The sequence below is a fragment of the Leptidea sinapis genome, chromosome 6 (genome assembly GCF_905404315.1).
Source record: "Leptidea sinapis chromosome 6, ilLepSina1.1, whole genome shotgun sequence".
Lineage (NCBI taxonomy): Eukaryota > Metazoa > Arthropoda > Insecta > Lepidoptera > Pieridae > Leptidea > Leptidea sinapis.
In genome coordinates this window covers 5930050-5952491 of record NC_066270.1, presented here as the reverse complement: position 1 = coordinate 5952491, position 22442 = coordinate 5930050, and the positions used below count along the sequence as shown (strand labels likewise).

General features: G+C 35.4%; 1 protein-coding gene across 1 annotated transcript in view; it reads right to left on the bottom strand.

Annotated features, from left to right (window-relative positions):
- LOC126964804 (thyroid transcription factor 1-like) overlaps positions 1–22442 on the bottom strand; it is a 71222-nt gene that overhangs the window by 13288 nt on the left and 35492 nt on the right. The window contains exons 3-4 of the mRNA XM_050808077.1: positions 21743–21891; positions 16742–16837 (exon numbers count right to left, since the gene is read on the bottom strand). Of these exons, the coding sequence (XP_050664034.1) occupies positions 16742–16837; positions 21743–21891 (245 nt within the window). The remainder of the gene's footprint in view (positions 1–16741; positions 16838–21742; positions 21892–22442) is intronic.

Here is a 22442-nt window from a genome sequence, read left to right as displayed (position 1 = left end):
AGAATGAAACAACCATTAAATGTGTTTGCCATAAAATACATCAATTCATCAGCATTCAAACCGCATCAGGAACAATCAGTATAATATTTTTTTTCTGGAAGAGAGGACAACCGAGCGTACGGGTCATCTGATATTAAGTGATCACCGTCGCCCACATTCTCTTGCAATACCAGAGGAATCACAAGAGCGTTGCCGGCCCTTTAAAAAAGTGTACGCGCTTGTTTGAAGGTACCCATGTCGTATCGTCCTGGAAACACCGCACACGGAAGCTCATTCCACCGCTTGGTTGTACGTGGAAGAAAGTTCCTTGATACCTGCACTGTGGAGGAGCGCCACACATCCAGGTGGTTGGGATGATATACTAATTTGTGGCGTGTCGTCCGAAGGTGGAATTCGGCGGCAGGAATCAGCTCAAACAGGTCTTCGGAACACTTCTCATGATGAATGCGGTAGACGACACACAATGAAGCGACGCGACGTCCCTATGCAACGCCAAGTTATCTAGACGTTGACAGAGCACTGGGTCCCCGAAAATTCAAGCAGCTCTGCGTTGCACGCGGTCAAATGTTTCGAGCTGATACTGGGGTGCGCCAGGCCACAGGTGACAGCAACATTCCATGTGTGGCCGGACCTGCGCTTTGTACAGCGTTAGAATGTGGGCCGGCTTGAAGAATTGCCATGCTCCATTAATGACGGCCTGCTTCTTCGAAGCCAGTTTGGCTTTGCCCTCCAGATGACCGCGGCAGTGGCAAACGCTTGAGATGTGAGACCCAGTATTCCGATTTTAGGCGAGGCTTTGAGGTACGGTACGACAAACTGTATTTTTAAAGCCTTGGTCGTGGCTTGCATATGCTCGAACTCAACAATGTAAGTAGAAGAGCAAGCCTATTTTTGTTATAAAATTAACCACAAAATAACCCACTTCGTAGTCAATTCTTCTGGACCTTTTATCGGGAGGTTCGATATAAAACAGGAGGCAAATGAGTTTTGTTTCTTGTAAGCCCAAAAGAACGCTTTATATTTTTATAATCATATTACCTATTATTTTTATTGGAGTAGTTTATAGTTCTTTTCTGTATCTAAGTCAATAAGCGATAATTTCTATTGTATTATATCTTGAACTCTAATTTTAAGGTAGTGATAGCCCAAGTTTTTTTTAAAATAGGAAGTTTAATCGGGGGCGTAGCTACCGCCGTATTTGCCGTATCAAATATACGGAGCACCCCGGCAACAATACTTGGTAAACGTCATGAACTTACATCAGTTCGTAAAGGGCCTATGTCATGAAGAGAAGAACTAATAGGAAACTCTCAGCCCATCTTTTGATTCTTATACCAACTTAGTCTACTTAATATACCTAATGTTATACAATCTAAGGTGGCAAAACCAGACAAGAGCCATGTAAAACATCCAAGTTTCAATAGATAAATATATCTTAAGTCTAGGATCCAATAATCTTCAACATTTTGGCAACTAAAACTACCACCAAATACTACACCAAAGACGCAATATTATTTTTGATTGACATTTGTAATTACATTTTTATTTTAAAAGTATTTTAATGAAATAACACATCGTGTTAATCAAAGATTAATTGAATAAATATTCCGGTACATAAAATCTTTTAAGTGCATCCCAGAGCAGCAGTGGCCGTAATATTTGTTTAATAAAAACGAGATTATAAGTACTGTTGCATATCAGTTAATCAGTTTGTGTTAGATAAATATTAATTTAGTGAATAGCTATGTAAATGTTGGCATTCATGCTTCAGGAGCAGGGGAGAGACGTGGGCGGGATTTGGTAACATCGTGTACGGATGGGTGTTGCCACATGCTCAGCTTATGTAACCACTAAATGTTATGCAATAGTCATGTTGAGTGTAGCTAAATTGTAGATTGATGATTTTCATTTATTACTTGTGTCTATTACAAAATAATGTATCTTAAATATCACTAAGTAGTTGTGTGTTTTGGAACGGGGTTTTTTGTTTAAGCATTTGGATTGAGGTGTTTGTAAGTGGATATATAATAATATTGTATTATAATCATATTGGTTACGTTATGTATTTATTCTGGTATAAGAAGGTTCCAATCATTAAATGAAATCGAGTTCGAGAGAAATCGAATCAATGTTCATTCATTCAGTCTCGTTTTTACAGCACACTGTGTGTGTGTTAAGGCACCGGTTAAACAAAGGGCTGAGGTAGAAAAAAAATAAGGACAATAGATAAAGCAGATAGCCACCATTAGATACATAATAGCTTTAAGGGTAAATGTATGTAATTTTATAACAAAGTCCCAGCCACTGTTCAGGCATTATCTATAAATAAATTTAAATGTTTTATAAAAAATTGGCTCTGTTGTAAATCCTACTACTCCACAGCTGAATATCTAAGTAATCGGACAGCCTGGGACTAGATTATGATTATTTTATAACAATAGCATTGACAGTTATACAATATTGTATATTTGACTAAAAAGAGCGCAAAAAAGAAATGCTGGGAGAGTTTCATGCGCCTCTTCTTCTCTCTCAGATCGCCATTTGTTTCCGAAGCGGTAGTAGTGTCTAGTATATTAGAAATGACATCAAAAAGAATTTTAAAGGAATCAATTTAAAGAAAATAAATGCCTTTTATGCCTTTATACCATATAAAATTTTCAAACATTGTCTAAAGCTCATATTCTGTCCCCTAAGCAATAAAATTGTATTATTACAGAAGACTTGGTTGCAGATTTGATATGCTCCAATGTCTTTGCTTCCGTAAAACCGATTCATGATCTGACAGCAATATTGGAAGTATTCCACGTACTAGCATAGACAGAACGAATCAAATCAAATTTTATTTATTCACTGAGGTCAAAGACATTTCCCATAAGCTTCTCAGCACGAATATGAGCCCGATCAACTATGACTGTAAGTACAGATTAGAAACAGCAAGGAATAAAACGACATTTTTCGGAATTGGAAGTTATTAAAGAAAGGCAAAAGTAGGACGATATGGCAATAAAATATCGATTTCTTATACATTATACTAAATTTAACGAGTGCAGATTTGTATTTTGTGAGAACGTTAATATTATTATTAGGTTATGGTCTATATAATCTACTATACTATAGTAAGCTTTCTTTGTCAAAGAAGCTCTAATATATTAATTAAGTTTGTGCTCAGTGATGCCTAGTATCCTTTCTGGTATTTTATTGTAAATTTGAATCATAAATACGAATATATACTAACGAACGCTGAGTAGTGCTATGAAGGAGCACCTAGCTAAACTGTCAAGTGTCACCTTATCTAATCAGCCAAATAAATAGCCATTGCAGCTCGTATAATTAATAATGATTAATTTTAGGCCAATAGCAAAACTAAAAACAATTTATCATTTGAAAATAACTTCAATAATCAAAACAAGAATTTCAAGGGCCATAAGAGTGTTTTACAATACCTTCCATATTTTGGTCCTTCAAGCCGTATTTAACTGATTTGTTTTTGTTTTTTGAGAATAATACACGTCATTATGAAGCTTCTCACAATTTCTGTTGCAGGCACTGGGCGAAAATATGGGCCGAATATTTTAATGTTCAATGCATCAAGGTAATGCATCTTCTACACAGTTATTGAACATATCAAATACAGGCACCTAATTCGCTAATCACACGAAGAATGAAAAGCGGTTAGCCTACACAAATATTGGCGCAAATATACAATGCTATACCTGAACCACGGTCAGGTGTGTCAGCTAATCCTGTCTCAATAGGGCTCTGTTCAATGGAACTTGGCCGCCAGTTCACTGTTGAGACGAAACAATTTTATTTTTGCATTCTCTGAGGAGTCTATTACGAGGATTGAACATTTAAATATTAGAACATTAAAAAAAATGATTAATCTATGTAAAAAAAAATTGGTAATTTGCATGAGGTTACGTAAGTTTTGGTTAAAAAAAATATATAAATCTTAAGAATGTAATTATTAGCAGCTATTGAATTGAGAATATGCTTATAAATGAATTTTATTAATATTTTTTTAAAGAAAAACTAGAATCTGTGCCTACTTACACGTAGGTAGGTATAGAATGACAATACAGGTATTATTGAGCTCAAGAAAAATTAAATATTCTTTGTCATTAAATTGAAACAAGGTTTATGATATTTATTCGTGTATGTTACTAAGCCATTCAATAACAATAATCACATAGAATCGTATTCATTCAAAATTCGAATACGAAACTTCATTCCGTTAATTCGTTTTGACATGTTGCTTGCACTGATTGATCGGCTGCGTTCAATATAATATAAACCATGATACCACAAACAATTTCTACTTTTTATTGCATAGGCTTGGTTGTGGGCGGCTTTTGACAGGAAGCGTATTGAAATCTCACGAGGATTAGATATTTGAAAAAAGTGAAGTGGAATTATTGGAAAATTATAGGGCTATTAAGCGATAATCTCTCGGAAAGGCTTTTGTTGCCGGTTACGAAGCTTCAATGTAAATATTAGTTTGCGTATAAATAATTGTTTACCTGCAATCTTAATATGAAGTATGTGGTTTTGTTGTACAACAATACTTACAATATTCGGTGAATAATTGAAATAATTGAGGTATAATCCCAAAGGCTTACACACAACGGAAGGCGGTCATCTACAAAGAGGTTATAACATCGTATCAAGGGTTGTAGGAATCCTAGCCAGTTAATATCAAGTAACTTTTATTTATTTAAAAATAAGGGACGAGACGAGTAGGATGTTCGACTGATGGGAATTGATATGCCCTGCCCATAACGATGAAGTGCCACTCAGGATTCTTGAAAACCCAAAAATTCTGAGTGGCACTACGATTGCGCTCGTCACCTTGAGACATAAAATGTTAAGTGTCATTTGCCCAGTAATTACACTAGCTACGGCGCCCTTCACACCAAAACACAATAATGCTGACACATTACTGCTTCACAGCTTCTGCTGCAGTAGCAGCAGCAATAAATAGGCGCCGTTGTGGTACCCATAATCTAGCCGGCATCCTGTACAAAGGAGCCTCCAACTGGTAATAAATCAAGTTACTTACTTCTGTAATACAATTAATTAATATTCACCTAACAATATCAACATTAGACAAAATATATATTATATTTTCTACTATAATGCCATTGAAGTTATTGTCATCTAATCTCCGTAACAAAATATTTTTATTATTAAAAAAGCGGTTATTAGAATAAAGACCTCCTATCAAGATACCCTCCTATTGTCTATGGTCACGAACATTGTCAGCCGGATGTTAAGCATGCGGGCTTAATAGAGGCAATGGAATAATGGCGAATCAAAAATAAGTTGAAACAATGAATTGTCGTCTGGTGCGTGGCCGTACAAGATTATTGCACGCGTGACGCGACCCTTGGCCTTTTGATTTAAGATCGTTAGTGTTCTGACAATCACAAGAGATTGCTTTGTCTCTATTGGGGGATATGCATTGATATTAAAGAACAAAATACTTGAGCACTTAGATAATTTATACGTCTAGATAGAGTCTCTTGCTGTTAGACAACCGATAAAAACAGACCAGGCATATTAGATCAGTTAAGTGTGCATGACAAGCTACATCTTACACTCACGATTTGTATGCCGATTTATTTAAATCGAATTATAGAACATGATATATTAAGTCTAGTAGTGGTAATACCGCGTACCCACTATATGAATTGTAAATATTACGGTCATTGAACCTTTTGTTGTTAGGTTAATTATAAAATAATACTTTACTTTTCTTATACAAAAGTATTAACAACATTTATGACAACTCCTTTCTTGTGTCTATGTTTAATTTAAGAGTGCCTAGATGCCCACGTAAACCTGTGAACTTATTTGAAAAACCTCGCAGAACTATTTTGGGGATCAATTCACCTGTATCGCGATTATGCAAAATTATAAACGATTATAAATGCTTAGACCCATTCAGTGATTCGTTGCCAAGGTTTCGCAAAAATTTTAAAAAATATATTGTAAATAAATAATTAATAAGTATTCTTGGTTTGTTTAATACATTTATCTTGACTTGTTTGGTGGATTTTGTTAACTTCCTAATTTAATTACATCATAGAATGGTTGTTTTATAACTTATACTTATTTTCATTTATGTAACTATTTCACACATAATATAGCATGCGGTATTCACCTTAAAAGGTAATGTATTTAGTAATAAGACCCTTGTATGTAAGACCCAGTATAATTATAAATGTAAATATTGTAATGGTGAATCTAATTAAATAAAATAAAATAAAAATAATACGGTTGATATACCCACCTACTTTAAACGCTTAGGTCATCTAACGCAATAAATATTTCAGAACATTTAGATGCCTAACAAAGGACCGTTGATTCCTCTTTACACACTTTTTATTATAAGTACACTTTTATTTGTGAGTAAAATGTAAATATATACCTAAGGTGTTTTACGTATAACGGTGAATATTTCGTTTATAAATTGACTATTACAGATCCGCACTTGAAATGATTGCGAAATTTATTAATTCGATTTCTCTAAAGCACTGAGCTCAAACGCCATGAACAATAAATAAAATAATGCTGTTTATTATAAAGTGTCTGTAAACTGTAGACTCATGTATGTGAAATTGGCATAAAATGGCAACTTGTGACTATGAAATCATGTTCATCATCAAATATGCTATGACAGGCATTACCTATCGGAAGTAGAGAACAGTATTACCAAGCAGAAAAGTAATCTGTAAAGTTATATTTTTCCCGCAAAACTGTTTGGAAAGTTTGTCTGCGGGGCCAAGTCGCTTGTAATACATTAATGCTTATAAGAACATTAAAACACAAGTGTAATTAACAAATATTGATAGAAATATAATAAAAAAATCTAATTTTAAGGCAGTGTTGACAATAAATATTTCTTAAGTTTAGTTTTAAATTATGTTTTACTGGTTTCAACTCGGATGTCCTCAGGCAAGCTGTAGATTACTTAAGTAATCTGGGTTTTACGGAATGATGACAGAGACTGAGTGGGATAAAATTCCGCGGAGTACGGAAGGGATAGCTAAGAATATCTGAGTATTATTAGAACGTCAATTAACTTTTGATTTGAACTGTGTAATCGTTTACCTTAGTTGCGGCACGCCAGTCAATCTCATAGCAAATTCAATCCGTAAAGCTGACAATTATCTTAAAAGAAAATCAAAACAGAGTCCCGGGAGTGCGGTAGTCAACAAAGGGGGGGCAAGGAGGGAGGAACATCGAAATTTACTTAAGTTAAATAACAGGAACGTTGGCCCGTGTTTGCACTGCAAACGTCAATACGCGGTCTGCGCCGAGTTGGCGGTATCGTGGCGAAATGCGAACTATATTACGTCAGTGGGCTTACGAAATGAACTCGTTTTAAGATAATTATTGACATTATCTAGGATAATAATAAAAAGCCTCTAATTGATTCCAACAATCTTCAAATACATAATATTATCTTAACACTACGCGTATAATATAAAAGTTAAGTTATTGCAACCCCACTCTGGGTATAGGCCTCCTCCAGCATACTCCATGTATCCCTCTTCTGTGATTTTTTTACATATTCATAATCAAGGATGTTCAGCTAAAATTTGTAAATCTCCCAGTGTTACAGCTTATATTCAAATTCAAATATTTTTATAGAAAATAGGATTCAAAATCACTTATTGAACGTCAAACATTACCACCCATTCAAAATAAAGCCTCAGACGTAAGAAGAACGGGCGTAAGAAACTCAGCGGGTTTTTTTATGTAAAAATATGGATTACAATGTAATATCATACAATAAAAATTTATATATATATGGGTGTTCGCTTCATTCCCAGTCTGTGGTATCGTTAAGAAAATCGTTTATGCTATAGTATCCCTTCCCACACAAACGTTTCTTAACCATTCTTTTAAATTTCGTAACACATAATTTATAACGTTCTAAAAGCTGCGAATCAATAAAGTTATAACGAACTTGCATGATATGATGGGTATGTATAGAAATAATGGTCCATTAATATTTATATAAATGCAAGTCTCGCGGTCTTCTAGAGAGTAGGTCTCCAGCAAGTTGTGTGATCAATAGAAAACGGCAAAATACTTAGGTACTTCACGCACTATGTCAGACTTGAGTTGGTGTGGACAAGTATGTAGAAGCCAGTGGGAGGCTCCGTTGCACAGGATGCCGGCTAAATTATGCGTACCACAACGGCGCCTATCTCTGCTGTGAAGCAGTAATGTATTATTAATTATTACTGGGCAAATGAGACTTAACATCTTATGAGCGCAATTGTGGTGCCGCTCAGATCTTTTGGGTCTTTCAAGAATCCTGAGCGGCACTGCGTTGTAATGGGCAGGGCACTTACTATCAGCTGAACATACGGCTCGTCTCGTCCCTTATTTTCATAAAAAAAATTGCCCGCTCAAACTTTCTAGGTTTTCAGTTATTATTCAGTTATTCTTAGAAAAATTGCCACAGTCCGCAATTAATTAAGGTTCGAATCCCGGTAGGTACAATCATTTATATGAAGAATATGGATGTTTGTTTCCGAGTCATGGATGTTTATATGTATTTATGTTTGTTTAAGTAAGTATATTGCATTAAATATATCGTTGTCTTGTAGTACCTACAAGCTATGCCTACTGTGGGGCAAAATAATTTGTGTTAAAGTGTGTCAATATTATTATTATTTGACAAATACTGGCGATAAAACTGAATAGAATCACTGATAGTAATTATAACAGTAATACTGATTCCCGTAATGTAAGGAGGCCGTTTTGTAATGCAAAGTGATCAGAACTAATCTGTGGATGACAGCTCCGGAGGGTCGAGTGTATGGATGACCGCTGGCGATGGGCTAAATTATGCTAAAGTGCCCGATGCTATACCTACTGAACACCCCATGCGTATAGTAAAATGTTTGGAATTAAAAGAAGTATATTAAAATATAAGGCAATAACAATTATTTATAGATTTAAGTAGGTACATCACAAAAACTACCGCATACAGTTTGTTATTAAAGTTTCAGCTACCTTTATAATCTTGAGCAAAATAAATGGGTCTCTAAAGCTTGGAAGTGGTAAGTAAGGAAAGTACGTATATATTTTTTTTTTATGGAATAGGAGGACAAATGAGCGTACGGGTCACCTGGTGTTAAGTGATCACCGCCGCCCACACTCTCCTGCAACACCAAGGAATCACAAGAGCGTTGCCGGCCTTTAAGGAAGGTGGACGCGCTTTTCTTGAAGGTACCCATGTCGTATCGTCCCGGAAACACCGCACAAGGAAACTCATTCCACAGCTTCGTGGTACGAGGAAGAAAGCTCCTTGAAAACCGCACTGTGGAGGACCGCCACACATCCAGATGGTGGGGATGATATCGTAACTTGTGGCGTGTCGTGTGAAAGTGAAATTCGGCGGCAGGAATCAGGTTCAATTAATACAGTACGTATAATTTTACGGCCTTACAAATAAAATTGGCTTAAAGTTATAACTAAGCATAAACCAAGAATATGCAAAATGTTTACAAATAGACATTTTGCTTACGATTGGTTTATTCGGATGTATAATGTTTCCCTCGTTTATTTACAGGGCTGCTTGTCATTCGGAAAATTTCAGAATTATCATTGTATTGACAGTGATGTCAACGATATTGTAAACATTTTGCATGTTCTTTGTTCATGCTTAGTTATAACTTTATATCAAGTTTATTTGTAAGGCCGTTAAAGTTTTACTTTAAAACGTAGAAACTATATCAGATCCTACCTATAAAATCAACTTTAGGTATGTATAGAAATACGGTCCCATATGTTACTTACAGCAGCCGCCATTCTCTTCCGCTGAGTAGATTTTGACAGTGATTACAAAATCCAATATCAAATAAAAACATTTGAATTTGTCACGACATATATCTGTATTATGATTTAGCGTTTCAATATGCAAAATTTTACCAGTTTGAATTTAAAAAGCCAAGAATAATCGAGAGATCTAATTAATATTGCAATAAAAGAATAAAAATCACTGCATTATCGCACCCTCGCACTGGCCATTGTCTCCAGTCAACGTCATTTTGACGTTTGTTTTGGCGCGAACTCGAATGCCTCGTAAATGGTGTTGACACCCTCAAAATGGAGATTATTCATGGATGTTTGCGGGCTTTGTTGGGGTTACGCGGCGTTTATGAAATTTATATTGACACGGCCGAGATTATTGAGTCTTTGTTATGAAGGATTTGAATTTCGGTCGCGATCTGATGTGGGAAAACGGGGCGCGTGCCACTGACAGATATTAATATAATGGCTACAAGTTCCAACTACCGTGCGCTCCAAACATGAGCCTTGTTTCTACAAAGCACACTTTGTTTATAATAAGCTTTTACTTTTGATTCTTTAAATGTGTCTTTTTTTGCTAGTGGCATCTAGGTTTATATTGTTATCAATCTACTGTGGTTAAAAATTGATTTGTAATAAAAATTGTAAAATTATTTTCTTTATATTATTTCGTTTTCCCCTTCACATTTGTATAAGTAGGTATGTCTATAGCCTCGTCACACAGCATACATTCGCATGAGATCCAAAGGATTCCTTTCATTAATTTGAAGACACCACTCGAAAATTTTCAGACAAGGAAATATTCAGAATCAAAGCAACCCTCGATTTCATGTTGTTAGCGGAGCGTGAAACAAGACTCCGTATCTAACGAGCTAACATCCTTATGTTTTGATATTAAGGATGACCAGCAGAGTTGAAGTTTCTAGTGGTTATAATAAATTAATGCAAAGAGCACGTATTTTGTAAAAAAATATGTGGCTTATAAATAACTTCAAAACAACATACAAATATTTTATACTCGTACATTAATTAAAGCTTTTTACTCCACACGACGCAGCTATTAAGGACCTTAGAACATATGGTTGTCCATGGGTAGTTGGTTTTTAGGGTTCCGTAGCCAAATGGCAAAAAATGGAACCCTTATAGATTCGTCATGTCTGTCTGTATGTCCGTCCGTATGTCACAGACACTTTTTTTCGAAACTTTGCTGTTGAAACTTGGTAAGTAGATGTATTCTGTGAACCTCATTATGATTATCATACAAAAATAGAGAAGAAAACAATAAATTTTGCTAGTTTGACATACCTACATAGAACTGAAACTCATTTTTTTTTTCATCAAACTCATATGAGTCCCCATATCTACGTAGGTATAGGTCTTCAAAAATATTGATATTGATGTTTCTATTATCATTATTTTCTAAACTGAATAGTTTAGTAGTTAGATGTATCAAGAATAATTTTATTTTCCTTATAAACTTTCATAATAAAGTCTAGCATGATTATGCCTATTTCAGAAACTTAAGCTACCAGCGGACCACATATCGAAAATAGAGAAAGAGTAAACAGAATATTTTGGAGTTGGGCTGTGTAACTCTTGTCTTTGCAAGTGGTTGATATAGATGACATAACATTTTAGGTATTATTAGGTATACTTTGATTTCTATAGGTTTCAGTCAGACCTAAATGAAAAATGTTTATTTATCTCGACTTGCGAGTTTATTATTCAGATGTAACTAGATTATTTATATAATTCATGGTTTGCACAAACATTTGATTGGAGTTTAGTTAGCAAAAAAATTTGCTGTATATGCCGAATAATATTTATTTATTTAATATATTATGTAGTCACGTTATTGATACACTATTTAATTTAAGCTTATAAAATTTGCGCCTTCATCTAGTAACGTAAAAATAAGAATCTAATAATGTATAGTTAAGTACGGACTCTGTTTCCCGATCCATTTTTTTTTATCTGTAGTGGCTGTCGGTTTTAGCCCAACGATATATTTGTATAAAAAATATGAAGCCTTTAAAACATTACCACTATTAACCTTAATTCGACCCTATTAAAATTGAGACCAGTTATCAATAATTGAAACACGCACTTTCTCAATGGTAAAATTATTTACTGCCAATCTCCTGGATTGTTTTTGGGTCTCCAAATAATCATGACTTTTGAAAGCTAAATTTAAAAAGTTAAGAGAGAGTATAGTATAATACTATGTAAAACTGACTTTATATCTTAATCCAGCTGATTAATAGGGACTAGGACGGCTACTCTGCTGCTCTGATGAAGTCAGAAACGTTCATTGCCAACCACGGTTGTGTAGATCGAGCGATTCTTGCTTCCACTTTTTTCACGTCCACAATTCTTGTTCATAGAGGACGGTTTGGTATGAGGCTTAACCAGCTTTTTAAGAATCATTTCTTGATACCTATGTCTTGTCACCTTTTAAGGAGTATGGAGTATCAAGGGGGATAGCTAACACGCTACAATACTTGAAGTCAGATAATGTCCACGTATTTTTTATCAAAAAGTGTTAAGTGATCACCGCCGCCTACATTATCTTGCAACACCAGAGGAATCACAGGAGCGTTGCCGGCTTTTAAGTAAGGTGTACGTGCTTTTTTGAAGGACCCGGAAACACCGCACAAGGAAGCTTATTCCACAGCTTTGTAGTGCGTGGAAGAAAACTCCTTGAAAAACACACTGTGGAGGTCCGCCACACATCCAGCTGGTGGGGATGATATCCTAATTTGTGGCGTGTCGTGCGAACTTCGTGGACTTCGGCAGCAGTTAACTCGGCGTCAAGCTCTGCTGACTAATAAAAGTCTCTATAGAGCTCTGAGCATAAACTCGGTTATTGTACTTGTTAAAATACTGCTCTATAGTAAAAAAATCTCATCAGTTAAAAAAAATAGGTGACCTCTATTTGCATACTGCTTAAGATGTTATTTTGATTTTACTACCCTATTCATCTTTGGATTCCTGTTAAATAATGACCATTGCACCTCTTTTAAGCCCCAAGTGATCTTTTTAAATACGCCACATAGTACATACCTATACATAGACCAAAATACATTTTGCCTTCGAACAGGATTTCTTCGAATTACTATTTTACTGGTTTGATCGCCCCCTTACGTGGACGGTCAGATCCTGTTCTGTCGTAAACAGAAAAGGTTTTATTATACCAAGCGAATCACAGCACTTTGGTTCTCTTTAGCACCCCTTAATATCACAAGAATATTTAACATAGATTAGCGCGAAATTGAGCGAACACAGTGAATATTCAAACAATAATGAAACATTTATATTGTTCTTGTAATGGTCAAAGTATTTATGGCTGTAGAAGTGCGTGAAATAGTATGTTAGTATAACTTTTGACAAATACAATCGAAACACCAGTTCTCGGCTCCTTTGGACAGGTAGTCGGCTAGATTATGAGTACCACAACGGCGACTTTTTCTGCCGTGAAGCACTAATGTGTAAACATTACTGTGTTTCGGTCTGAACGGCGCTGTAGCTAGTGAAATTACTGGGCAAATGAGACTTAACATCTTTTGTGACGAGCGCAAATATAGTGCCGCTCAGAATTTTTGGCTTTTTCTAGAATCCTGAGCGGCAATGCTTTGTAATGGGTATCTATACGGGCATATCAATTACCATCAGCTGAACGTCCTGCTCGTCTCGTCCCTGATTTTCATTAAAAAAACACATTCATGAACGACGATAATTATAAGAAATAAATCATTACTTATATAGTCACCGGACCGATTCATCAAATATCAAACATATCCCAATTCACACGTGTAAGCACAAAGCCAGCATTAAAAAAACAATAGCCCAAGGCGTTACGCGCCCTCATGATTCGGGACGCGTCTTCAGTTGTACCAACATTCCGACAACATTGACACGCAGCGTGTTGCCAGAAGCGTTTGTAGGCGGTGCGTGTATTTTATATGTTTATAGGCGTTTTGTGTTCGGTAATTGGATCGGGGTGATGTCGCCCCGGGGCTACGGAAGCTATTGTGGTGTGATTTATGTTGTCTGTCTGTTACACTCGCGCGGAACACCCTCGCCGATGACAAATTGTGTGAACACAAACTTTATTGGCGTATCTTTGTTACTTGAAGTCTTGCGACACTTTCGCCTACTTTACTCTGCGTTGTTTGACATATTTTTAGGGTTCCGTACGCAAATGGCAAAAAACGGAACCCTTAAGATTCGTCATGTCTGTCTGTCTATCCGTGTATGTCATAGCCACTTTTTTCCAAAAGAATAAAAACTATACTGTTGTAACTTGGTAAGTAGACGTATTCTGTGAACCGCTTTGAGATTTTCACACAAAAATATAAAAAAAAAACAATAAATTTTGGGGGTTAGAATACTTAGAACTGAAACTTAAAAATTTTTTTTCTTCAAACCCATACCTATCTATAGATAGGTCTTCAAAAATGAGGTTTCTACAACATTTTTTCTAAACTGAATAGTTTGCGCGAGAGTCACTTCCAAAATGGTAAAATTGGGTAAAGAGAATGATAAAACTAAAAAAAATATGTGATGTACATTACCATACAAACCTCCACCGAAAATTGGTTTGAACGAGATTGTAAATTATTTTTTTTAATACGTATAAATGATGAGAGCTCATTTGCACTGTATGATTTAGAGCAAAGATTTTTGCCTTTTCCATTTCAATAATTTAATATCATTTCCTTTCTATATAACTCTTATATTATGTTACTTGCTGCCACGGATCCCTTCATAGGCGACTCCGACTCGCACTTGGCCGCTTTTTAAAAGTAATCTTTGTCTATTTTTTGGTAATTATAGGTGAATATTGTTACCCTGCCCACTGGATACATCAAGGATAATTTGTTACAAGTTACACTCACACTATACTTGTACTTTCATTGATGATTATTTTTATTTTTAGCTATTATGTTATACTTACAACACAAATTATCTAATTCTTCTTTATTTTTCGTATATACCTATTAGTTTGCTATTAAGTATACTGCCCTACGCTTGGTTTAACCGTGGCTACCTTAGCATAGATCAACATAATAACCAGTGGCTCCTTTGCAAAGGAAGCCAGCTAGATTATGGATACCACAACGGCACCTATTTCTGCCGTGAAGCAGTAATGTGTAAACTGTTTCAGTTTTAAGGGCGCCGTAGCTAGTGAAATTACAGGGCAAATGAGACTTCATCGTATGTCTCAAGGTGACGAGCGCAATTGTAGTGCCGCTCAGAATTTTTGTTTATTTTCATGAATCCTGAACGGCGCTGCATTGTAATGGGTAGGGCGTGTCAATTACCATCAGCTGAACGTCCTGCTCGTCTCGTCCCTTATTTTCATTAAAAAAAAACCAAATGATATGCTTCGCATGACTATATTTAGACAACACTTTCATTTTACTCGTAAACAAACATCGATATTATTTTTTTGCACCCACCGGGATTCGACCCCGGATCTCTTGCTTAGTGGGTAGGGTCACTAACCACTGGATTGTATAGGTCTTCAACATTTATGATTGCAATAATGGATCTTGTCTTTACCTAATATATTAGAAAATTAACGCTTTGGCATAGCGCCTAAAAATAAAAGTAAAATGTTAACTTCATTGTTTTAATGTTACCTACTGGCTAGATAAAATACAAAATATATTATATCTGTAGTAAAAGCTATAGAACAATGTTATACGACGACACATATACGAATGCCAGCAGCTGCAATACATAGAAACACGATACATTTGATTATTTTGATTTTCAGGGACCTACCCAGTCTAGCATGCTATTGTGTATATCAAATCAATGTATATTAATCTAGATGTAATATGTAAAATGTAGCTCATTTCAAAATAGATTAAATTGAGGTAATTATTGTAAGTAGGTATGACGCTAACCCGACTAATTGTAGAAGTTTAATGTATTTGAGTTCTAAGATGTATGAGATGCAAAAGAGAGCTCTTCGTGTTATATATCAGCTTGGTTATAGAAAGTCTCTCAAAGAAAATTTTAAAGAAATAAATATTATTACGGTTCATTGTCAGAACATTAATGAAAATTTAATATACGTTCACAAAAATCGTCACTTTTTTGCTCTTAATAGTAATTTTCATTATTATAACACTAGAAGGTAACTTAATCTAGCAGGCTTCATAATATACAATATCTGGACGACCGAGCCTTGCTCGGATTTTGAAGAATGTACAAAACTTGAAAAAAAAATACTATAGGACATCTGGATTCGAACCAGGGTCTTCTGCTTTCCAGATCACCCAATGTCCCATCTGAGCTATTATAGTCTTGTGTATATATATATATATATATATATATATATATATATATATATATATATATATATATAAAACACGGATAAATTACATTTTTTAATATTGAAACCTCGCATCGGTCGAATTCTCGCCCCCGAAACTACCTGTATACTAAATTTTATTAAAATCGTTGGAGCCGTTTCCGAGATTCAGAATATATATATACAAGAATTGCTCATTTAAAGATATTAGATAATAGCTTTAAGGGTATATGTATACACATATACAATAAAGAAGCCACTTTTAAGGCATTATCTATAAATAAATTTATTTTTAAGAAATGGCTCTGCTGTAAATCCTATTACTATACCTACAGCTGAATATCTAAGTGATCCTGGGACTAGATTATGATTATTTTATAGCAATAGCAATGACAGTACAATATTGTATATTTCATTAAAAAGAGCGCAAAAAAAAATGCTGGGAGAGTTTCTTGCGCCACTTCTCTTTTCATAGCGCCATTTGTTTCCGTAGCGGTAGTTGTATCTAGTATATTGGAAATAATATCAAAAAGAATTCTAAACGAAATAAGTGCATTTTATGCCTTTTATGAAAAGGAGACTGACCTGCGTGGGTGTGAGGTGTATCAGAGAGGCGAGGTGCTCTCTTTCCGGCGCTGAAAGGTACTTCTGCTGCTTAAACCGCCTCTCCAACTCGTATACCTGGGACAGTTGACACAATTAATATCTATTCATTATTTTAACAAATATTAAAACCTACATTCTAAGTACCTACCTACCTATCATTATATAAATACAAAATTTAAAATATGTATGTACCTATTTATTAATTTAGTAAAACAAATCTTATAACAGTATTTATAATACTGTGACTCCATAAAATTAAATCTATCATTATGTGAAAGCGTATCAAGAATACTGGAAACATTTCCGCGTTGGATAGCTAGGCTGATCCGTTGACCAAGATAGCTGCCAGAGCTTGTAGCCTTATTGAGGCGAGAAGATAATACTTTGAACATTCTCCGCGCCTCTGGGCCCCACGGGCCAAGTGTCTCGACACCAAACGGCGCAAAGATGTATGACTCACTGTACCTATAGTTTTTTTTTTTTTAATTTGGGGTGATCACTGTAGTCCACGCCTCTTACTATTTATATTATCAGCACCGGTTTTGAGATAATTTTTTAAAGGATGTGGTCTCAATGTCATATCGATCTGAAAACACAGCTCAAAGACATTCTCCTTAAGTACGCTAATTAGGCTAAAGAAATCCTAAGCAATAGATAATAATTTAAATATTGTTTCAACCTTTAAGACGGAGAAGGAATATTACATTATATTTTATCAATTCAATAAAAAATTGGTACAAATTAAACTATTTAGATTTCAAAGAGCGACATCTCGAGTCAACTTCTTAATTGTTGGGGTGGAGCAGGTTATAAACTGTAAAGTAGATCCTGTAGATGGAGCCACAACCTGAGAGTTGACTAAAAATACCAAGATTTTAGGTTTATGCGGCATGTGGACGGTTGGCTTCGTTGGTAAGTGAGCTAGGACGTTACCCGAGAGGCGCGGGTTTGAATCCCGACACCAATCATAAATTTTGGTACAAATTAAATTTGTAAATTACATTATAGTCTATAAAAATGGTAATGCTTCAGGTTTAAGATAGCTAGGAGATCAGTTCAACAGTGTTGTGTTCCCTACATATTCATTTTAACTCCATTCAGAAGATCAATTTTCCGGTTGAATATAAATTATCATTTGTAAATGAGATGTTCGAAATACTTATTCAGACTTTGAATGCTTTATGATAGCCAAAACTTTGTAACGCGCGCCGTTACAAAAAAAATAGGCTGGAATTTTGTAGGTGGCAACACTCGTCGCCCCACTGAAAGCGGGCAAAATTCAGGGAACAGAATTAATTACATGGATTGAGATATAGTATAACGCAGAGGCGGGGCTTGTGGAAGGGGCGTTCGTGGGGAAGTGGGGAAATTAAATAGCCGAGTTGACGCAATCCGGACAGGTAGCGGGCCTTTCACACTGGTGACGAATTACGAAACGCAATTAAATCTTTTTATTTTATCCCGATTTTGCGTTGGCTTCAAATTTCGTCTTTGTCGTATACCTACTTGACCGGTGAAGTTGACAGCTGCAATCTATGTAGCTGCTTTGATGAAAAATTTAAATTTAACAATTAAAAGAATTAAATAGTTGTTTTTTAACATGGGCACTTTATTTTTATAGTTTGCCATTTATTAGCCTAAATGAACATTAACTTTCCTAATTAAGAATTTGTTACACTTTAGTTTTCAATGGAAGTCGTCATTAGTAAGTATTTAATATAACACATACGAAGGAATCTTTTCCATAATTCAAGATATAACATTTTTAATTAATGAATACTTTTGTGAATCAAACAATTTATTTCTGCATGGCAGTCATTTCGGAATTTATCATCAATACCTTACCATTAAGTTCGTTGACAAAGTTATCCAAAAATACGCTGAAACTCATCAACATCGACTTCACCATCACGTGAATGTCAAGACAATCCAGCTCCTTGACAATACTGATATATTAAGAAGACTAAAACGAACAAAACCTTTTGAGCTAGTGTAGTGCTAATTAATTTGTGTAAAACAATATAAAAAATAGTGATAATATAAAAGACTTCTTCCCTTAATAGACATTAAAAAATGTGTTAATGGACGCATTCTTAGTTTAAGTAAAAGTAGAATTACTTATTAGTTTAAGTTAAGGCTAGATTGTAATGCAAGTCGGGCAACATTATACTCGTAATAACTATAATATTATGTTTCCTGAAGGAAATGAAAAAAATACCTATTTGTATTTATAGCGATAGTCCATAATAAATATATAGATATCTATATCATAAAACATTTCAGTGTAACTATAGCGATGTAAGATTCCTCACCCCGTTGACACACAGATGGAAGGACGGTCGAAGAGCCTACAAATGAAGGCAACAAACTGTGAGACTTCTGTGAGAATACTAGGCTTTGCAAATTATCGAATGACATAGTTTCATCGAAGCTCCGTCGGGAATTCGTTTTTTAATAGGTACTTCTTTAGGCACGTTATGAAAAAATGATGAGAGTGAAATTTTAAGATGCGCGCGCATCACTTTAACACAAAAGTAACAGGGTGAAGTTGGTTCCTAAAATTTTCTGACGTTTCGACATTAGTTATTTTTTTTGTGTCTTCGTCCATTATTAGTTTCAAGGGTTCAAGCCCGTACAGCCGTATTCGTTATTTAATAAACAATTGTCAAAGCAATCGTTGCAAGATTTTTACAATATTGTTCTTTCTACAAACGTGGAATAGCACGAGGAATAAATAATTTTAAGGATTTTTGCTTTGTTTGGTCAAAGAAGTATAAATAACTTCTTGCGTGCATACATAAGTACACATACACACACTTTTTTTTTAATAACACGTGTAACTGTAATGCCTTAACAGTAGCTACTTGAAAATAAATATATAATACTAGCTGACCCGACAGACGCTGTTCTGTAAATAGAAAAAAAAGTGATGTACGTATTCGGGAATAATGTAGTCTAAAGCCATCGGAAATATGTCAACAAAATTTAAATGAAACAATAATGATTTTATAATATTATATAGAAGATAATAAAATGATTTGTGTTAACAGATTTTACATTACCGCTTTATAATTGATAATTAAAATGGATAGTATGTCATACTTAAGAGATAGACGTATGCTATCCCGGAATCTTCTGTAGCCCCACGGGCCAAGTGTCTCGACAACAAACGGAACAAAGATGTAAAACTCATTGGGATCGACATATTTGCGCTTGCTTCTTCGGCAGGTGAAGCAGCACCAACTGACGTAACTTAGACATGGGAAGGAGCCAGTCGCGTCCCACACCAGCACCTTTCTCCGTGCCCAAGACACCAAAGTCATTTCGTCAGGGCGCTTGCCATCGCGGTAAATTTTAACAAAGTACCTACGTACTAAAACCTTCCTCGAGAACATCGCTATCCATTGGTGTAAACAGTATGAATATCGGTGCAGTCGTTTTTGAGTTTATCACGAACAGACAGACAGACAGACGCAGCGAAGGACTTTGTTTTATAATATGTAGTGTTTACTTGTGTTCCTACACCGATAGCCTGACGGTATTATGTGTGTGTATAAGTGATTTTAATTCTGTAACCCAACTTAGAGAGATAGTTAATAGTTATATAATTGACAAGTAGTGCTTGCCGCTATACAAAATTAATTATAAATATCACTGTATTACCTGAAGTTGACTGATTAATCCCATTATATAACCCGTAATGATTTTAATGTTGAATCTTACTCTAGCATCATTCAGCTCTTACAGCTGTATAATTGACACATTAAATACCCTAATAGCATTCTTGTTACGTCTTAGAGCTGCAAAGAACTCCTTAGGTAGTACAAAGTATTTAACTAACTCTATATTAGAACATAAGGTTAAGTAAAGTTAGTGTTTTACTCTTTCTAAACCTATAATAGTAACCCTTATGGTGTTACAAGGTATTTAACAAACTCTGTTTAAGTTAACACCTGACACAACATTTGGCGTTTTACTGTTCCTTCAGCTATAAGAGTAACCCGTATAGTATTACGAGGCATTTAATTAACTCTGTTCAATGGCATCAGGCGTACATAAGAGTTAGTAGTCACCGTACAACTTCCTTTAGTGATTAATACTACTTGAAGCTATAAAGGTTAGTTATATAAGAGATTCGACTAACTCCATGCAATCGTCTTAAGTTATAAGTTTGTCTTTATTGCTGTTACTCCACTCGAAGCTTTAATATTTTATTATAAGCACCGCAGTAGAATTTATTGATTTTATCGGACCTCATATATACCTTTTATAAAACCGTAAGCATTAAAAAAGGTTACACTTATCACCAAAATGTTTGTTGGGTAGTTATATAAGGGTTTCGACTAACTCCATGGTATCGTCTGAAGTTATCACCATTCACTCAATTAATCTATCGGCAATATCACTCATTGAAAGTTAAAAACTACCACTCATTCGAAAAGGTATGTCTCAAACCTGAGAAGAACGGGCGCAAAAAACTCTTTATTTTATGAAAATATGGTTACAAATTAATATCGTAAATATATTTTTTTTTTATTTAACCTATAACTGTCCGCCTTCATATCATTATAAGTTCAAAGGTAAATAGAACTTCCTAATATCGAAATTAGGCCCGAAATCGACTGAGGTCGTCATGCTTCACCACGACGTTTTTCGAAATGCTTCAGTATGACTCCTCGACAAACGATAGGAGCCTCAAGTCGCTCCATTGCAATCTGCGATATCATTAAGATAGTCAAATTATGTTAGTAACCTTTACCACACAAACATTTTTTAACAATTCTTTTGAATTTCGTAATACATTTGTTATGAACATTTTCTGGGGTGTTGTAAAAACAGCCGAGTAGTAGGCATTATTCCATAACTTTATGTTCCTGATGTTAACATTAGGGCTGTGACAGTTTCTAGGAAATTTACTTATGTGCCTATGTACATACATAACATCATCAATAATATATATAATGAAGGAAGTCGGTATACCTGCGCCTGGGTGAAGAGCACTCGTCTCTTCCTCCTCTGCGCCAGAGGGAACTGCATGGGCTTGGCGTCGGGCCCCGCACACGCCGCGAGCCCTCCCATGTTGTTGACGTGGCCCATGCCGCCGGACGTCGACGTCATCAGCCTGGAAACTAAAGCACCACTTCAGGTATGCCAGCGAACTCCAATACATCGATACAGTTACTTTCTATTTGTAGCAGAACTAAACTTAAATCAGTTCTGTAGATCCAAAGATTTCCCAGACATTTGGATCTTTATAATAAAAGTAGGTTGGTAATTTCAAATAATTTAAAACAGTTTAAACCTACACTAAGATTTTCTTTTATGATAATAAGGGACGAGACGAGCAGGACGTTCAGCTGATGTTTATTTATACGCCCTGCCCATAACAATGCAGTGACGCTCCGAATTATAGAAAAACCCAAAAATAAGTAATGTTTACACATTACTGCTTCACAGCAGAAATAATCGCCGTTGTGGTTCCCATAATCTAGCCGGCATCTTGTGCAAAGGAGCCTCCCATTGCTAATATATATAGCAGAATATATTATGGAACGAAGAAAGCTGTGTTTAGGAAATTCCCACGGGAAAGGAAAAGCTTAGGGACGCGTCGTGACAGCTATAAGTTTTATAAAACAGAATAGGACGCCCGCACTTCGACCGGCTTATAACTCAAGTTGTT